Source organism: Bos grunniens, chromosome 25, assembly GCF_055505025.1.
Source record: "Bos grunniens cultivar Pamir isolate PY7600 chromosome 25, Bosgru_T2T1.0, whole genome shotgun sequence".
NCBI lineage: Eukaryota > Metazoa > Chordata > Mammalia > Artiodactyla > Bovidae > Bos > Bos grunniens.
In genome coordinates this window covers 32393039-32413944 of record NC_141189.1, presented here as the reverse complement: position 1 = coordinate 32413944, position 20906 = coordinate 32393039, and the positions used below count along the sequence as shown (strand labels likewise).

Below are 20906 nucleotides of genomic sequence, written 5' to 3'. Positions count from 1 at the left end.
CATTTATATGGTATTGAGACATACAAGATGGGGGTTTGATCCCTGGGTGAGAAAGATCCCCTGGAAGAGGGCATGGCAACCCACCCCAGTATTCTTACCTGAGAAATCCCCAGGACAGAGGAGCCTGGCAGGCTATGGTTCAAGGGGTCGCAAAGAGTCAGACACGACTGAGCAACTAACACTGTCACTTATACAGTATTAGGTATAGGTATTATAAGTAACCTTAGAGATGATTTAAAATATACAGGACAATGTGCGTAGGTTATATGTAAATGCTATGCCATTTTACAATACAGAACTTGAGCATGTTTGGAGTTTGGTATATGCGGGGGTCCTGAAACCAAACCCCCATGGATACCAGGGGATGGCTGGTTGAAAACCCCACATTTACTAGAAACAACTTTTAAAACTCTTAAGACTAGAGCATCTTAGTAAAGTAAGAGTGTCTTAGTTCACAGAATAACCGTGTTGTGAAGATTTTCCAAAGAAATGAAGTCTTATTACTTCAAGTCCTCCCTAATCAGAGAATCAGCAGATCCATTTCACTTCCTCTTCCTCCCTCCTCTAAGCCACAGGAGCAGCGTCCACTCAGAAGGCCCCCAGCGGGGATGAATCATGTCAGCAAAGAGGCTCCAGAGTAGTCACGGGAGGGGCCTGGCCTGCCAAAGGTCCTGCCTTCCCGTTCCCTCAGGAAGGCTCCTGAGAGGGCCCGGGAGAAGCAGCATCTGGTGAGCCTGGCCAGTGGTTCACGGACTCTCTGAAATTGGTTTTGGCCAATTAAGGGATCCTGGAGGGAAGGAAAAAATTAAACCCCCAGTAAACTCAACTGAGCAATCCCAGGCGCTCTCTGCTGATTGTTATTGCTCTAAGTGCCCCCAAACGATCCATACATAAAATAAACTCACACCCAGAGACAGGCAACACACGCAGAAGAGGCAGGCAGGAGGGGCTGGCTTCTGTTGACGACTGGCTCCGAAAACCGCTCTGTGAGCCACAGAAGGGTCAGGAAAACATGGGGTCCCAAGGTCACCCTGCCACTGCTGGACTGAGCATGGTCAGGGCCACCAGCCTGGCCAAATGCCTGTGATGACGGCACCCCCAAGGCCACACTAAACCCCGCCTGTGCTGTCCACCCGCTCCACACCTCTCCCGAACATCAGTCGCTGCAGGAAGAGGGAACCTGGCCCGTCTTCAAGGAGGCCTGGTTTGACCGCCCTGTCTGCTCTGCCTCAACCAGACCTCAGACACTGTCAGTAACGTGGCTGGAGAGGCCATGGTGGGTCCCAACCAAGAAGGCACAGGCTCTCCTGCCCACTTACAGGAAGGAGTGATACCACGAAATGCAGCAGCCACTCAGCGAGTAAGGGAAACCACTCTGATAGTGGAAAGAGAGAAGCCAATGAGGTTCGCCTGTTGCTTCTGAGACACCTCTTCCCACTGTGGCTCTTACCTCATCTATCAAAGGGTGACTCTCGGCTAAGGGATTAAAAGGTATGAATACAAAAAGGGCTGGTCCTTTCTTCAGCTCGTTGTTCAGCAGGAGACTCTTGCCGCCATGCGGCCACAGCCATCGGACGAGCGTCTCTCGGTTTTCTAAGGCCCACTTACAGATGTTCTCAGCGGTGTAGTTGATGACCTCCCTGGGAAAGACCTGGGAAGGACAAACGCAGAGACATAAGAGGCGAGGTGGGACGGCAGCACCACCCCTGCCCAGCCTCAGCCCTCTCTTCACAGGTGAGGAAAACGAGGCTCGGAGCGGCCTGGGCGGCTGCACTCTGGCTCTGCCACTCCAGACAGGGCGCTTCCTCACAAGCGGCTTGGAAAGCAGAAGCTGCTGTGAGAGGTGACTTTCAGATCACGTGATTCATCTTTTCCCTTTAGGCAGAAAAGATGAATTTGTTTAATCTACCAACAAATAAGTTTCCCTGCCTGCTGCTGGCAACAGTGACCTCTACCTTCCTGCGTAAAGCGATTGCTAAGGAAACAGAAATGATGGAGTCGGGGGTCATTTTACCCTTGGGAAAATCATGTTTCCCTTGTCCTTGGGGACTCTCTGTTAGAACAGAAGTTTATATCTGCCTTGCTCACCTGTCTCCCCACCCCCATACCTGGCACAGAGCAGGAACTCAACAAATATTTGCATGAAACCCTGAGTGACCTAGAACTTGTATACAAGGCCACAGATCATACTTTATGTGTACAGAATTAAGGAGAGATATGCCTAGATTTTTTTTGCTTTTTTGCTAACAAAGTATGTCAACATAAAATTATTTTTGAAATTCCAATGATGTAAATTACAGGGTTTCAAACAAAACTCCCCCCCAAAATGCTTGGAGAGTTCCACAAAATAAGATATTTTATACTTCCCCAAATAGAGGTTTAAACTGACTTATAACAAGATGTCCACTGCTTTTACTTAAAAAAAAAAAAAATACTGGTATCCCATTAATATTTCATTTGCTGAAAGGAATTCTGCTGCTCTGTCAATGAGCCACCCTTAAAAACTATGGAATTGACACCATGAATTCAGTATCTTTTTCAATATCTTTCTCATAGTCCTATCTTCTTTTCGCCATCTATTTTAAATTTCTTTCTCAGTACCCGTTACTATACATAAACATGATATACGTTGCTTGTAAAGCATGTTACAAAAGAAGGATGAAGGAAAATGATAGACAGCAGAAGCAGATGAAGTCCAAAGAAACTTAAGACAGAGGCACAAGGAGAATGGGCGGGCGGCAGGAAAAATCGTCAGATTTTTATTCCCAGAGTGGGATGGTGGGAGGTGGAAAAAAATGTTAATTGTCTTCATGAACAATTCTATCTGGAAAACATGGAATATATTTGACTTTGGGAATATAAACTGCAAGAAGTAAAGCCATCTGGGTTACTAGAGAAAGGCAGAAGCCAGGGAGACTGGCCACAGGGGGCGCCCCTCAGCAGTCCCCCCACAGGCAAGAGCCTTGTACGCTGAGCTGAGGGGAGCGTGGGTTTAAAGGCTGGGGACACTGGTACGGGGGTTCGGGTCCTCACTCGACCTGTAAGTCACTGACGCCGTCAATGAAGTCGGAGAGAGAAAACACTGAAGAAAATAAACTCAGCGCTGGGACTGAGGAAGTAGCAATAAACAGAGCAGAAGCACAGGACTAAGCACAACACAGCTCAGAAGCTCAGAAACAGCTAAGTTGGGGCCAATCCACCAACAACCAAACAAAATCAGGGAACAAAGATAACAATGGAAAACCCAGGCGCTCTGGGGCGGGAAGCCACCAGCTTCTCACTGTGACTTGACAAGAACTTCCAAGTCCATCTCATCAGCTAAAGGAGAAAAGCATGTCACGTTGCTACTCTTGATAAATGCAACAAATGAACAGAGGATATTGCCCAATGGAACCTTAGCCTTTGAGAACATGGTCCCAGAGGAACACTTCTCCAGTACAGCAATTCTGCCATTTCATCCAAGAAGGAAAGCTAAGGCTGCGTCAAAGTCTAAGACTATAAACAGAATTTCTAGCTGTTAAATCCAAGAGCTCTGGGGCACAGGCTCCAGAAGGGGCTGAGGGGACTCGGTTTGCATATAAAACCATGTGCACTCTCCTAGAGACAGCGTCTATAGATTTCACCCAGTTCTCAAAGAAGTCTGTGATCTAGACAAGGTTAAGAACCACTGCGCTAATAGAAACGTGATTTTAAAATACTTACAAGTGATGTGTTGAAATGTCTATGTAAATACACACTTCCAGAGTGTACTAAGGATACCAGTTTCGCAAGATGCTTATTTGTGATAACCCCAAATCGTACTGTTCCTAGGTAATCTGAAACAGAAAATGTTCCTTTATTAAAAAGAAAAAGCCTATGCCTTAAAACAACCACAAAACCCAATGATCAAATCTTGACACACAAATTTCCCCGGAGCAAAGCTCGTTTTGGCCACCTAGCCTAGACCGAAAAGGAGGAGCCAAAGAAACCACCTCCTAAAACAGATCGCATGTCTCCTCCCGAGTACCTGCCTCTGACTAGGACCTGCGCTGTTTCAGTCCCTGTTCCCTACTCACGAGCCTCACCTGAGAGCCCAGGCACATGCTATTCTCTCCGTCTGGACATTTCCATGCCAGTTCCTTCTCATCATTCAGATCTCGGCTCCCACCCCACCTTCTGAGAAGGCTTCCTTGACCACCTGCTTCCAGGCAAAAACACTTGAAAGGATGGTCTGTAAGCGGACACCAAGGCTCCCTCCTGACTCAAGCCTTCTCTTTACTCTAAGCTTTACTCTAAGCTTTTAACAGCACTTACTAACATTTACATAATCCTACTGATTTATTTAGATTTTCTTTGGTCCAACTTCCTCTTAAAACCTTGTTTATTGCTGTTTACCCCAGCATCTACAGCAGCATCTGGGCATGTGTGTACTGATCTCTTGAGCAATAAATGTTAGTTACATGAATCAATCTAGCATATACAAGGAACTCATGTGAATTACTAAGAAAAATAAAACAGTTAAAAATGGGCAAATCACAGAAAAGGAAACGTAAGAGGCTAACTGTGCACTTAACCTCGCTATTTTGGAGAAAAGCAAATGAAAACACAATTGCCACTTTTCACCTTCAAAATGCCCCAGATCTGAGACATAGGAAATACCAGATATTGATGACCAGTAAAGAAATGAGTGCTCTGCTGCAAAGCTGGTGGAAAAGGCAGACTGGCAGCCACCTGGGAGAGCAACCCACTGTGCTGTCCACAATGGAACCCGGACACGGCCCACAGCCCCCGATCCACCTTTTGGTGCCCACACATGTGCCCTGAGAGTTACACCCAAGGGCAGTCACCAAGGAATTGCCTGCAGATGTTGAAAACAGTGGGGCAGGGCAATCTATACAGCCTGAACAGATTTTCTAAGACACATGTGAGTAAAAAAGCAAAGACACAGTGTACCTTTTATGTGGAAAAATCCCTCACACTTATAAAGTATGTTTTCTCCTACAGGCACATATGGTTACAAATGTACACAGAATCTGAAAGGATAATAAAAACTGTTTTGTGTTGGGGGTTGGAGATCAAAGGGGACTTGATCCTTATGTGTGAAGCATTCTTTTTCCCCCTAAGGAGTATATTTAACGTAATATTTGTGTGATTAAAAGTTGACTAAAACATGTAGTATTAAAAGAGGGTGGATAAAACGACATAGGAAAAGGTACATTTTTTCCTACCCTCTTTCTGCTTTACTAGCAGGTGTTGAGTAAAATATCAGTTAAACATTGTGTGCTACACTGTCGTTCAGTCATGTCTGACTCTTTGTGACCCCATGGACTGTAGTCTGCCAGGCTCCTCTATCCATGGAATTTTCCAGGCAAGAATACTGGAATTGAGTTGCCATTTCCTTCTCCAGGGGATCTTCCTGACCCAGGGATCAAACTCATGTCTCTTGTGTCTCCTGCACTGGCAGGTGGATTCTTTACCACTGCGCCACCTGGCAAGCTCTGACTCAAGTCTTATGAAAATAAGTCAAAATCACTTAAAGTGTCCTGTGCACAGAGACGTTCACTGCACCATTATTTACAGAACAACAAAAAAAAACTTTTGATGTTACCAAGTGATATCTAAGTAAACACACGAAGCTTCTAGCTTACTTACACAAGCCCTCCTTCCAGCAGGGGTGGCCTCTTCCTCTCAGAGGAGGCGTCACTATTGAGGAAGAGGCGAGAGTGACTGTGTCCCTCACACCAGGCTGGACAATCTAACATAAACCTGATGAGTTGAAAATGGCACAGAACCAAAGAAACACAAGAAGAATAAGCCCAAAATGACAGGAAAGGCTTATATATAGGGTGGATGGCAAAGCGCGGGGCGCGGTGGGCAATGGGAGCCAGAGAATGGGAGTGAGGCAGCCTAATCTTCCTCTCAGCACCAGACTTAGAACCACAGCAACGTTTTACAGCCTTCATGATCAAAACCTAGACTCATTACACCAGCCACCGAGTGGGGATCCAATGTGGAACACAAGCACTAACAGATAAACCTGCTGCTGCTGCTAAGTCGATTCAGTTGTGTCTGCCTCTGTGCGATCCCATAGATGGCAGCCCACCAGGCTCCCCTGTCCCTGGGATTCTCCAGGCAAGAACACTGGAGTGGGTTGCCATTTCCTTCTCCAAAGCATGAAAGTGAAAAGTGAAAGTGAAGTCGCTCAGTCGTGTCCAACTCTTCGAAACCCCGTGGACTGCAGCCTACCAGGCTCCCCCATGCCTGGGACTTTCAGGCAGGGGTACTGGAGTAGGGTGCCACTGCCTCCTCCGAGATAAACCTGACGGCACTGCAAACACCGCACACCTCACCGAGGGGGTGGTGGTGGGTGAGGACAAAGAACTGAACCAGAGAAGAGCTGCAAACAGTATCTTGACTGGATACTGTCAAGACAGCGAGAGCCAGGCTTCTCGGGGAAGGAGAAAGAAGTTATATATGAAGAGAGGAAAGTTAGAGTAAACGCTGCAGTGTTAGACTGGAATCAGAGGAAATTAAAATAAACTTACAACTTTTAGTATAAACTTATGACTTAAGACACAGATAATAGATATAGAACAGAGGCATGCATGTGCGTAGGAATAAACACATATATGTCTGAGCTCTCTACCTGCTGAAAGGGCCTAGAAGTAATGACACTGAGTATCAAGAAGCCCCAGATCTGGGTTTCTAAATGTCATTCGCCAATAAAAAGAACCCGGGGCTTCTTGGAAAAGAAGCTGATCCCAGCGCTGGGGCAAAGGCAGTACAAGATGAGCCTGAAACATCTTGTTGAGTCAGGAAAGAAGTGCTCATAAAAAGAGGAAAATTTGTTCAAGGGACACAGGCACCAACCCAAGACGCTAATGGCCAAAGCTGGAACAATCTGAGCAACAAAATAAACAATCAGTATTTTTCAAAAGCGTCCATGTTATGGAAAGTAAGAAAAGAGTGAGGAACTGTCAGAGGAGGAGACTAAGGAGAAAAAATAATTAGCTGCGATGCAGGATCCCAGACTGAATCCTGGAATAGAAAACAGACTTTACTGAAAACAATGGCAAAACTCAAATAAGGTCTGCGGTTTACAGACCTTCACACTGGACCAATGTTAATTTCTTAGTTTTGACAAAAGCACCACCACAAATGGTTAAATCATGTTAACACTGGGGGGAGCTAGGTGAAGGTAGAGTGTTAGGAAACTCCGGATCCATCCATCCGCGCAACATTTCTGCAGCTATAAAACTGGTTCAAATTTGAAATTTAAAAAAAAAAAAAAAAAAATGGCATAACATATAATTTCAGATTCCAAAGCTGCTGGAAGAAAAAGCAGGACTCAGGAGGGGAAATGCACTGGTAGGAGAAAACACACCACCCTCCATCCAGCAGTAGGCTCAATATTGGCAGACCGCCACCGATAGAGAGAGGGGTGAAGGAGAAGCAGCCAGTAGGAAATTCATTTGAGAGTCCGCCAAAGTCACCAACATGATTTACTGGAGCAGACGAATCAGGAGTGACAGTCTAACTCAAAAGCTGAAAGGGGCCATTCAAAAACCAGCTTAGCTGCATTCATAAGAACGGACAGCCGCCTGCACGGGGCAGATTTTAACATGCCCAAACATACTACAATTTCAAAACTTTATTTTTCACACAGAAATGTATAAGAATCACACCTTTTAAAAGTTCCTTCAGATAGTGGAAATCTTGCTGGAAAAAGCAGTTTATCTGTGCAGTCTCCTGTGTATAAGGAGCACTTAAATTAGCAGGCGAAGTTCACAGTGTAAGAATGACACACGAAAATAACACTTCTCATCTCCATATCCAGAACATTCTGTCAGGCAGGGCTCCAGGGCTTTCTACAATAGGGGTCTTTGTCGATTATAAAACGAATAATTTTGTCCCAAAATGAATGAAGCTTTAATATTTTAACTGAGGATTCTGAATGTACTGAATAATAAAAAACAAATTCAGAACCATGCTCTTCCCTCCCCTACCAGTGGGTCCAACAATGGCATGATCCTATTCAATTAATAATAATAATAAAGTCTTAATAAATTCTGTTAGCCAGGTAACCAGCTGACTTCAGTCTATGAGCCATCCAGGGAAAGGTGTCAGAAAGACTACTGCAACATGCATGACATCCTGAAAGAACATCTGGGTGAAAGCAGGAGTTACTGAGCAGTTTCTGTAGCTGGTCACACAGACATCAAGATGACCACAGCAAGAAGACTGGCTTGTCTACTGTCTGCTACAAATAGCTTGTCTATCGTCTGAGTCCTTGGTCTGGTCTCCCTTAGCTACATGGCAACCTACTGGGCACACAGCCACCGCTAGGCTCCCCATGGGACTAGGGATGAGTGGACAATACAGCATGGCGCTTCGCTGTTTGCGTGCTGTGAGGAACAAACAGCCTTGCTTTGACCCATGAAACCTTGCCTACTTCCAGCACTTACTGCAGGGTTACCCCTTGCTGCCTTTCATGAGCTTGGGGTTCTTTTCCGTCACTCACAGTGCTCCACTCCTGCTTCCCTTACCCCTCTGGGTGGAGCTTTCATTGACCTTCCACACACCACTTCACCATTTACCTCCTGGCAACCACCAAGGACACATCGAGAATGGAAAGACCTGAAATGTCATCTGGTTTCCACTCAGACTCATCTGGCTCACTTGTGATCTTTCTGGTATGCATCAGGGGGTTTTGTTTTTGGTCACTGCATAATGTTTTAATATCAGACTACTTTTATTGCTTAAAACCACTGCTTTAAATTCAATTTTTAACATTAAAACTTCAGTTTGGTATTAAGGTAAACTGCATACATTCTGCGGAGAAGGCAATGGCACCCCACTCCAGCACTCTTGCCTGGAAAAATCCCATGGATGGAGGAGACTGGTGGGCCGCAGTCCAAGGGGTCGCTAAGAGTCGGACAAGACTCAGCGACTTCACTTTCACTTTTCACTTTCATGCATTGGAGAAGGAAATGGCAACCCACTCCAGTGTTCTTGCCTGGAGAATCCCAGGGTCGGCACAGCCTGGTGGGCTGCCATCTCTGGGGTCACACAGAGTCGGACATGACTGAAGCGACTTAGCAGCAGCAGCAGCATACATTCTGAGGCAAGACCTCAGTGAGGCAAAATATTAAAATTCTCAAACATTCCAGAAAAGAACAAAAATTAGCTCCTTTTGTTAGCAAAAGGTTTTTTGTTTCCCTTTTTATTGAAGTATGGTTGATTTATAATCTAGTATGAGTTTCAGGTGTACAGCAAAATGACTCAATTTTATTATATTTTTTCAGATTTTCCATTAATAGATGTTTAACTGCTTTCAAATTAGTAATAAGTCTTGCCAGAAGCAAAGCTACACAATTCACACTCACCAACTAACAGACTACCAGGAGGACACTGAAGCATCAGCTCAAGGAGGTGCCTACAGGAGACTCAGGATAGGATATAATTGCTTTTTCCCAGGACACCGGGATAATGAGGCCTAGGTCCTAAGTGCACGGTCCTAGGTGGTAGCCACTCACCACGTGTGGCTAGTGAGCACTTGAAACATGAGCAACTGGGGGACTAAATTTTTTACTTTATTTGACTTTTAATTTGAAAGTGATACTCAACTCAGTTACAAGGAAACATTCAAAAGATGAGTTTGTAACCTTAAACTAATATCATATTATAAATAAACTATATTTCAATAAAAATAAATACACAAAATGAAACAATATAAAACTGGTATGTAAAACACTTTTTCAGCTGTAAATTGTATGAAAGTGCTGTTACATATAAAAGACTTGGTTAAAAAATGTAAAATATCTCAACAGTTTTTATGCTGATTACATGTTGAAATGCTAATAATTGGGGTACACTGGGTTAAATAAAATAAATTATTCAATTGATTTCACCTATTTCTTCTTCAATTTTAAGGCAGCCACTAGAAAATTTTAAAATATCTCTGTGGTTCATGTTAAAGTTCTACTGAACTATGCCGAGGTGACCATGACGAAAAAGCAAGATTCATGTAACTCAGGAAGAAGATTAGCCTCAGATAAGTCCAGCAGCCAGTAAACCTTAATAATGGACAGTTATCTGGGAAGGACACATAAGACAAAGATGTTTTCCATGAAAACCTCTCTAAACAGAAGAGAATGGTTACTTTAAGAATGTGTCCCACTCTCTCCTTCAGAAAGGAAAAGGTGGGGCTCTAGACCTTGTGACTCTGGGTACAAATGGCCGAGCTTCTGAAATTCTCTCTCAGAGGGCTACATTAAACAGTATTTGGTGTCCTACAAAGTGAGATACCCAAGGATACACTGAAAGAATGAGCAGACATGCTGGAACTGAATGGGCCATCTGCTCTCCAGGAGGCTTCTGCGTGAGCTAATCTCTCAGGGCTCTCAGGGCAAACTGGAACAGCAGGTTGAGAAAAAGACTGATACAGAATACTACTAACTAATAAACCACGATATTCTTCAAAACTGACCGAGTACCACTGGATTAAGTCACGTAGATTTTAACCTACATGGCTAAGAAGTTATTTACTCCCTGGGAAAATTTCTCTCAATTCTTTACTCTGGGAAGTGGTCACATTCCCAAAGGCAAAACCTGTATTGTGGTCCCTTCCAGGCCACCAACAATTCTCACTTTACTCTCTACTCTGACGTTTTTATTAACTTCTGCTTTCCCACTCTTCTTTACAAGCTTTTGGACAAGGAAGAAAAAGGAAGACGGCAGGACTGTATTAACAGGGATAACAACAGCCCCTCCAAGGTTACTTAGGGTTTCCACTGTAGTGACTCGGCATCAGCCACCGGATGATGACTTCATGCACTTCCAATGCTACATGCATTCATCAGAATAAAAAAATTTGCGAAGAAATGCAACTGTATAGAAATGTTTGTCTTCAGCACATGAACTATAGCTATGGCTGGCATTTTTCCACAGAAATGTGACTCAGAGATTTATTACATTGTCAATTTCTTTTTTTTTTGGCTGTGCAGCATGGCTTACTGGATCTCAGTTCCCCAACCAGGGACTGAACCCAGCCCACGACAATGAAAGCACAGAATCCTGACATCAGGCAACTCCCTCAAAATCCTAAGCACAAAACAATTATGTAGAAAAAAGTCTGGCATTTGGGCACCACAGACACACTATGCATGTTCTGGTGCTTGCCAAAATACTGCTAAACTCCAAGTAAACATATAACTTCTTAGCAGTGATTTTCCTTCTACTTGTGAGTTAGGAAGGAGGGAAAGAAAAACATCATTCCAAATTCATCATTTGCGGGGAACATAAACTATAGAGCTAAACAGGTACTGTCCTATACACTAACACGACTGTAAACACCCTCACACCATTGTTCTCATTTAGTCAGAGCATAACATTAAAATGATACATCTTTTTATCATGTATGTAAAATACATACATCTCTTGTATGTATTTCAATTAAGTTCCTCTTTAAAAAAAAGCCTCAGGGAGGGAAAGACTTCACTAAAGAAACATTATCTCCTTAGAAATTCCTCCTCTGTCCCCTCTTACACTGCACTTAGGGTCTAGCATTGGTGTCATTCATATATATATATATATTTTTTTTTTTTTAAATCATGCTTTACAAAAATAAAAACAATTCTTAGCTACCAGGTCTAAAAAAAAAAACAGGCCACGGGCCAGAGCATTTTCAAGCTGAAGTCTCCTTTAGAGGCAACTAGGGCAAAGCTCCCTTACGCTGCAGGTGGGGAACCTAAAGAGTAAGCCGTGGTCACACTGGACACCTGCCACTGACACAACTAGGCAGGAGAGCGAGTCCCCGACTACAGGTAAGAAGATGCCACTAACGCCCAGGAGAAACCAGAAAACAACGTTCGTTGCTAAGTGGGAGACACAGCCAAGCAGTGCAACAGGAGTTCCAAGGAAGGAGCCGGTGGATGGAAATCTCCACTCTATGTCTACAGAGCGCCAGATGTCACGCTGACTGGGCAGTATCTACAACTCCCACAGGACTTTGGCCAGGCCCTGAAAAAGACAGACACTAACTAGGGCGAGGCTCTGCATTTTACGTAGGATCATGAGCAAAGCCTTGGAGGTGAGAATCACTACCTCCTCATCCCAGGAGAGCAGAGGCAGATGGAGTGATGTGGTTGCGGTTCCTATCACATTCCTCACGTACTGGACATGACTATATTAAGTCACTGTTATTGCTGTAACAAATTACCCACTAATTTAGTAGCTTTAAAAAATACCTTACAGTTTGGAGGCTGCAGTCTAAAACGGGCCTCATTGGGCTAAAACCAAGGTGTCGGCAGGGAGTGTTCCTTCCAGAGGTTGCAGGGGAGAATCCATGTCCTTGCCTTTCCTACCTTTCAGAGGCTACTTGCATTCCTTGGTTTGTGGCCCCTTCCGTCTTCAAAACCAGCAATGGCCAGACAAGTCCTTCTCTCACTGGATCACTCTGACACTGTTCTTTGCCTCTCAATTCCACTTTTAAATCCACATGCAACCTCCATTTCCTCTTGTCATGCAATGTAATATATTCACAGGTCCTGGGGTTAGAATGTGGACATCTCTGAGGAGCCACTGTTCTGCTTCACAGTGACCTGGGGTCTGTGAGGTCAGTGAATAAGGCCTCCAAGCCTCAGTCTCCTCAGCTGAGATAGTTAACACTGAGAAGGTAACATTCTACTTCAAAGAGTGGCAGTGAAGATTGGATCTTCCGGGTAAAGTGCTCTGTTCAGCATCAACTTATCGTGCTCAATGTTACATAACAAGCAGTCAAGTGGAGGGCAGAGCTGGGTTTGTCTGAACCGAATGGCTTTACTATAAGTGTGTGACTTTATTACAGAAGGTGATCCCTGAGAGGTTTTCATGATTTTAATGTTTTGGGTTCTTTGCCTAGGAGTCTTATTTCAGCTTAAAACAAAAACAAAAACCCCACCAAAAAACCCCCAACAACCCTGAAAAAAATAGGATCAAAAATCAAATCACACACAGACAGGGACTTCCCTGGCGGGCCAGAGGTTAAGAATCCATGCTTCCACTGCAGGGGCACAGGTTCCATCTCTGGTCTGGGAACTGGGATCCCACATGCCGCACAGCGTGGCCAAAGAGAAAATCCCCAAAACACAACAACAAAAACACATATACATACACACTCATAAAACAGGTAAACTTCAAAAAGGTAGAAAATACCACAAAACAATTAGAAAGTAAAGACAGTGAAATCTTTCAAACACACGGGTCCAAGGAATCAGAGTATCTACAAGTGACCACTAAGCTTGATTCTGAGCTCTCCGCACACTTTTTGCTTCTCTCAGCACCACCTGTCTTCCGCTCTCTTGTTCCTCATCCTCACTCTCTTGTTCCTGACTCCTCATCCTCCTGGGAAACCTGGCCCACCTCCAGTCTTCCCTGACTTGACCCGCACGCCCCCACACCTCCGTGCTCCGACACAGCCTGTCACAGATGTGTTACTGCACTCGCTCTGTGGACAAGCCCACCTGAGGGCCACCCTATGGGGGCACTATGGATGGTAAGAAGTGTTACTCTTTTTCACAGCTGGAGTAAAAAGTGGACCCTCCAAAGTTCGCTGAATTAATGTCATGCTTCTGAATCTAACTCAAGAACAGTAATGTCTGGTTTTGGGCTTAGTGCTTATCTAGCAGGGAGTTGGTGATGGACACGGAGGCCTGGCGTGCTGCAGTCCATGGGGTCACAAAGAGTCGGACATGACTGAGAGACTGAACTGAACTGAGCAGCACTTACAAGGCTGAGGAAATGTCATAATGGGAATAAAAGCATTTCCTATGAAAAATGATCATATCCTTGCTAAAATAATAGCAACATAATTAAAAGTCATTTTTAAATGCGAATAAAGACATATGGACTTCTTAATATGTTTACTCTAATGTATATTAATCAGTACCCAGAGGGCCTCAGATCACCAGCAGTTAGTTAGAAAAAGATTTCTCTCTGCAAGTGAGTATAGTGACAACAATACTCACTAATCAGAACTCATTAATACTCAATAATCTCAACAAAAAGATTATCTGAGAAAACCAACTGATCAAGAACCTGTTTCATTCATGGAGAACTGTTAAATCCAATGCCTGGTCCAAAGTTCCAAGAGTTAGACCCAGGAACCTGACGAAATACAGTAATCTCAGAGTCAACCTTGCCTAAGAAGTCAGTCCCTTGCTTTTTGGGTTTTTTTTTTTAATGGTTGTTGGCCTTTTAAAAAATATTTATTTATTTGTGTGTTTCTTAGTTATGGCATGTGAACTCTTAGTTGCAGCCATGTGGGATCTAGTTTTCTAACCATAGATCAAACCTGGGCCCCCTGTGTTGGAAGTGCAGAGTCTTAGCCACTGGACTGCCAGGGAAGTCCCAGCTCCCTGTTTTTTCAATGACTTTAAGAATGTCACTTACAGGATAAGAAAATCCTACCTTTCAGATCTCTTGATGTTGTGTAAAGTTTCATAATTTAACAGAAAAGTGCTCCAAAAAAGCTTTATTCATGAAGGGACCTTTTTGTGTCCTGACGGGATTGTCCCAGCAAATAGCAGCACCACAAATCGCCACCTGGTGGAGGAGAGGGACCCTACACTGGAATTACTTCCTCTAATCAATTTCTATTTTAAAAAATTCACTGCAAGGGTTATTTTCCAAAAGTGTTCCTTAGAAGACTAATGTCACAAAGTCTGCTGTCAACTACACTCAGGAATTCCTAAAGGTGAAAGAAGGGAGTGGGTCTTTAGTTAACAGTTCAGTGTATTTTGAGGATGACATTTAAATGTCGTGTGTGTGTGTGTGTGACTCAGTCATGTCCAGCTCTTTACGACCCCATGGACTATAGCCTGCCAGGCTCCTCTGTCCATGGGATTCTCCAGGAAAGAATACTGGAGTGGGCTGCCATTTACTTCTCCAAAATATCATGTGTATTTCAATTCAATCCATTAGGATTCTAGTGTCAGGAGACAGTGAGAAGCCAAGCATGAGCCAGGCTAGGCCTCCGTCCAGCCCAGGGTGAGTGACTCCTGCAACTCTGGTCTAGGGAACCTGAAAGGACAGACATAAGGGGACATGGAAGAGGTGGGCAGGAGATCCAAAGTGACAACATCCCACTGAGAAGATCACTCCTTCGGCAATCTCAAGGTAACGTGCTCTTTACAACTTACTCATTCAAACTTTTAGCTAAACTCTAAGAACTGCAAGAGCCCAATGACGAAACCTTGGCCTCAAGGCACTCAGTAAATACTGTCTGAACAAACTAGCTCACATTCCTGTGGGACAGAGATGCAGTCAGTTCCATGGGGAGAACACCATGTCTCACCGTCACCCCTTGGTGTCCACAGGGAACCGGTTCCAGCCCCGGCCCCAACTCCTCTTGAATACCAAAATCCAGGGATGCTCAGTCCCCCGTGCAAAACGGCACAGCATTTGCATGTAACCTACACGCATCCTCTGGTATACTTTAGATCACCTCTAGATTACTTGTAACACCTAATACAGTGTAAATGCTCAAAAAATAGTTGTAGATACAATGTAATGCTATGTCAGTTAGTTGGCAGATGTGTGACAAATTCAATTTTTGCTTTGGGGAACTTCCTAGAATTTTCCTAATATTTTCAACCCAGGGTTGGCTGAATCCACAGGTGGTCACAGAAGGCTAACTACACAAAAAGCAGCAAGGATGGAGAGCTCAGGGAAAGGGAAGAGGAAGACCTGCTGGCTGGTCTAGGTGCAGAACACCTGGTGTAGTCGCCTGTAAGAATCCAGACCCAGAACTTGCTTCAGGCACTTCCAGTCGGTGGCTTTCCCATTAAACTACTACAGACTTTCAGACTATAACTGTATTCACACACAACATAATTCACACACGATGTGGCCTTGTAAAACAAGCACTTACCCTCTCACCTCCGCTCTCTCCCATTTTACGGCAGAGAAACTCAAACACAGAAAAGGTGCGTGTTTTGTCTAAGTTTATGGACCCTGCCGGGCAGACAAAGGCTAAGGACCAGACAGCAGCCCCTACGACCCCGCTTTCCCCTCAGGAAGCACTGCATCCCTTCTGAAGGTCAAATGGACGAAATTCCTTGCAAACTTTCTCTTTTAAAAAGGGCACTGAATCATAGCAGACTATAACAACATTTTACCATAACACATCTTTACAGTAAATAAACAAGCATAAGACAGAAAAAAATCAAGTAGGCACCCTAAAAATATCAACCCCTCCATCAAGTTTTCTTTAGGCAAAAGAAGAAAGAGCCTGTCTGCCAAGATCAAGGTGAAAAGGCTTAAAGAGGAAAGGCTTGGCAGTCTAGAAAGAGAGGAAAAGTACAAGGGACCAGCGTCCCCAGGATCTGGAAACACACCCAGAATGCCAGCCCGCAGTTAATCATTCAGCACTTTGCAAGGATTAATCAGAAATGAGGGTGTGTAAGACCTGTGGGGCTTCACAGGTGGTGCAGTGGTGAAGAACCCGCCCGCCAATGCAGGAGACACTAGAGATATGCGTTCGATCCTGGATCAGGAAAACCCCCTGAAGGAGGGAATGGCAACCTACTCCAATATTCTTGCATGGAAAATCCCATAGACGTAGGAGCCTGGTCAGACATGACTGAGTATGCATGCATGCCAAGACCATTTACAAAAAACTGAAAGGGAGGTTTGAATAAATGAATAATGATGCTGTGAGCCTAGAAAGGGAAGCTAAATTTTATGAAAATGTCAATTACCTCTAAGTCAATATAAACACTTAATAAAATTACCAGCCCAATGCATAGATGGATATAAAAGAACATTTCATAAAACACAAGAACTAAAAGAAGCAGAGTCCAGACTTCACCAAGTACTCACTTACAGAGCAAGAAATGAAATTATATTTACTCGTACAAAAAGAGGTTTCTAGACCAAGAAAAAACACAGAAAATAGACCCAATTACACATAAGAAAATATTTTTTGGTTAAGCAGGCATCATCAAGATGAAGGATAAAGGAAGTATTACTCTGTAAATAGAGCTAACTGATTAGTCAGTAAGAAGTGAGGAAAATCAACTGTGCTCTGTATTTTAAGCCAAGGTAAACCCAGGCAGCATAAAGTGCTAAATAATTTTAAAATCCAAAGAGAAGAAAGTGAACTAATTAGTGATCAGATTTTTAAAAAAATAAACAGATCAAGAAAAAGAACCACAGATTTAACTATATGAAAATACAGAACTGCTATATAAAGGAAACAAAAGATAAAAGTAAAATGGCTAGAAAATAATGGACAGAAATATAACAAAGGGCTACCGCCCACAACCATCTAACAGCAGGGCCAACATAAACTGACAAACTGGCACCTGGATGGAGACCAACAGGCAGAGGACACAGGGGACTGAGATGGCCTCTCACAGCAGCCCACCCCCAACACCAGGCAGAGTGCTTCATACACGGCACATTCTCAAAATATTTGTAGACCAATGGCAAGCTAAACAAACGTTAGAGAGTGTCCTGGCTATTTCTAAGGCAATTAAAAAAAAAAAAAAAACCATAAGGCAATGGAAAGACATGTGCATTTTATATACGCTCGTGGCCTGGTGAACCAGGACATCTGCTTTCTACCACAACAGTCTAAACACTTCATCAGTTAAGCTCTCTATAACCAAATGTTAAACGGGTCAAATGTTCCTCAGGCCTCAATTTGTGTACATGACAGAAACGCAACAATGACCTAGAATTTACATTTCAAACTGTCCTGTTAAAAAAAAAAAAGCCTGCATACTGAGCATCGGCTATTAATAGTAAGTAAAATTCCATTTGACCTCAGTGTAGGAGAAAGCAAAGGTGAAAAACACCCAGGGGCCCAAGGAAGGTTTACTTCAGTAATCCTTCACAGTGCACAGTTCTTAGAAAGTCAGCCTTCCAAATTTGTGTTTTTCTTCTAAAAATGGCTCATTAAAGCTTAAGTGGGAGCTTAGCCACAAAAATGGAGTGAAAAATTATTAAATACAATGAACTCAGTTCTTGCAAAGTCCATAAGCAAAAGGATTTTACAAGACCCAACTAGAGAGGGAAGAAATACAGTAAATTTTCTGAGCTAGATTTATTCCAAGAAGAAATTTGATATAATCATTTGTCAAAATTAGTCATATGATCAAAAGATTTGTTTTGTACCTTCAGGTAGTCTTAACCCATTTGTTACCCTCCTTGCTTAAAAAAGGAACAGAAAAAAAAACTTATTGAAAAAACTTTTATTAAGTCAACTACATTTAAAAAAAAAGGGAATAAAGACTACTACCTTATATTTGGAAAGATTTTTTCCAAAAGAAGCAATGTTTTGGAAACCTCTGAATGAAAAGGTAATTTAAGATGAAACATTAACACACATTGTAAGTTAGCTGGATAACAACACACCCTTTCAAATCTTGAAACAGCTTCTCTAACTCAAGAACTTGAATGCTGCCATTATTCTAGTGACTAACTCTAGGCTACCCTTTTATACATCATCTTCAAAGGACTTTAGTTTTCTAAGAGGATTTTTGAACATCTGCTTAAGCTTATTTAAGTTGGCAGTATTTTGTCTTCAAAATTCAAACTCTGACTCACTGAGCCTCCTTAGTCACCTGAAGCTGTGCAGCCCAGTCTTAAAGGGGACAGAAGAGACACCTAATGTGACAGGTTGAGTTCCTCTCCCAATGTCCCCTGCGTGAAAAGCATGCACACAGTAGATTCTCTATGCATAAAACCTTAAGACAATGTACACACTAAAATGGCCAATAATATAACTGTTTGATGTATTAATAGTATGCTATCATACTATCCCCCCAAATACTGATGCAATGTAATACCCAGTAACAGGAGGATGGCTGAAAGATCAGTGTGATCCCTCATCTGGCAAACAGTGACTGAGCCCCTGCTATGTGCCAGATGCTGCAGAAAGAACACCGAGCTGAAGACACACGGTCCCCATCCTCAGAACCTCCCAGTCCCAGGAAAACGACAGACAGTAAACAAATCATCTCACAAGTAGACACATCATATCAACTAGGCTGAGTGGTATGAAAGAAAACAACAAACCTCTCCCCAGCGTGGGAGACTGAGGAGGTGGGTGCTGTTTGAGGGGAATCTGGAGGATAAACAGGGGTTTAAAAGGTGGAGAGCTGGGCCCTGGGCCCTGAGCCCTGGGCCCTGGAGGACACATTTCAGGCAGAAGGGCTGGCACAGCGGCCCCCATGTGAGGAAGGAGGGTGGAGACTGGGTACCAGGTAAGTGCCCACTGGTCTCGTCCAGGGGTGGGAAGAGGCTTGGACCACAGCTTATAATGAGATGAACAGCAGATGAAAGTATCTAACAGAAAGCTGATTTAAGGCCACAGCTGATACAGAGAAAGAAAATGGAGCAACGTGAAAAAACGGGCAGGATACAATGTTTAACTTACATATCAAGTAAGATATGATTCAGCTAAGTAGAAAAACATGTATATATGGATCTGAGAGTAGTGAAGCTGGCCATAGGCTGATGCTGTAACATGACATGACTTTCATACAACCTACAACCACTAAAAACTGTTATCAAAACGTCCAACTCCACACAAAAGGAGAGAATATAAGAAAATTTAAAGTGCAAAATACAACACTGTAGACACTGTGTGATCAAGCTACATTAAAAAAAAAGTCTCTAAACATTTAAGAGACTGTCCTTGAAACAGCAAACAATTCTGTCAATAGAACATAAACAATGTAATACAAATACAGAGAAAAAGAATCAAGAGAACTAAAATGTATAAATCACAAAGATAACCTATGCAAAAGTAGGTATCAGTATACATACATTTTGGTTAAAGCACTAATGTGTTAATATGAATCCTGTTTACCTTTCTTTAATGAATGCAGTGCTGAGGTGAAGAAGGTCAAATAACCGGGTGGCTGGGGTGAGCCACTGAACTCAAAGTACCCGAGAACTCCAGGCTGTAGAACAAGAGCAGAATTAGGTGACTGGGTATCATTGGTCACTGCATAAAGAGAAATATTTCAAAACAAGAAAGACATGCCATTACAACTTCACAATTGCAACCTGCTGCATTCCCATTTTTAAAAATCTAACAGAAGCCCATGAAAAAAGTTGCCGGTTAGCACTGACCCTTTCCCTCCATTTAGACAACAGGCAGGGTAAGGGATGGAGTTGAGCTGCAGCACCTTTTACAGGGGCAGTTAGCTCAGAGCTGAAACGTCCTAGGCAGGCCTTTCACCCTCTGTGGGCAGTTCTCCTATGCCCCTGGTTTGAAACCTCACCATCAAGTCCAAGTACTCATTTGCCTTTGTTTGGCAATTCTAGGCAAACCCGTTCAATGATCTGTAACCTTTCTTACATTTCTTCCTCCCCCCACTCCAAACACACCTTCACGCTCACTGGAAATCAGGCTACCCCTGAGTGGCTCCACTGGTGCTCAAGGTCATCCTTCTAGGAGCTCCTTCCTCTCCCCTCAGAGCCCAGCATTCCTCATGGGCAACGCTCCTCTCTTGTCAGGTCAGTCTGTGGAGAGCTCTCTTGGTCCTCCACCCCAGCTTCCACCTGCTCATTCCATTTCTCTAAGCTTACAACTGCGCGCCCCTCCATTCTGCCAAACCAATTAACTGTGTTCCACCAGACCACATTCTGCTTTCACGTTCAGAATAATTTCTTCCTTCTTAGAAGGCCCCGCGGGCACCATTCGGTCTGACTTTGTTCTGTAACTAAATGTTTCTGAAGCCCAACTGTGAGATCCTTGAGCAACGAGTGCTGGCTGGGAGTCAGGAGCCCTAAGCTCAAGTCTGACAGCTCAGTGATCTTGGGTGAACCCTTCAGTGTGAAGCTCAGCTTTCTTAACTAAGGGGACCATTCATCCTGGGGTTACTGAGAAGAATGGGCTTGATGAACATAAAGCACTAGGCAGAGGTAAGGAG

At 43.6% G+C, this 20906-nt stretch overlaps 1 protein-coding gene across 8 annotated transcripts in view; it reads right to left on the bottom strand.

The window, feature by feature from the left end:
* The window catches only part of TXNDC11 (thioredoxin domain containing 11), a 60329-nt gene that overhangs the window by 13718 nt on the left and 25705 nt on the right, over positions 1-20906 (bottom strand). For 3 of the 8 annotated variants that reach the window (XM_086375731.1, XM_086375734.1, XM_086375733.1), the window contains 3 exons: positions 19838-19931; positions 3703-3815; positions 1451-1651 (listed from right to left, as the gene is read on the bottom strand). In XM_086375731.1, coding sequence (XP_086231857.1) covers positions 1451-1651; positions 3703-3815; positions 19838-19931 — 408 coding nt within the window. The remainder of the gene's footprint in view (positions 1-1450; positions 1652-3702; positions 3816-19837; positions 19932-20906) is intronic. The other 5 variants (XM_086375735.1, XM_086375738.1, XM_086375739.1 and 2 more) reach the window with 3 other exon arrangements.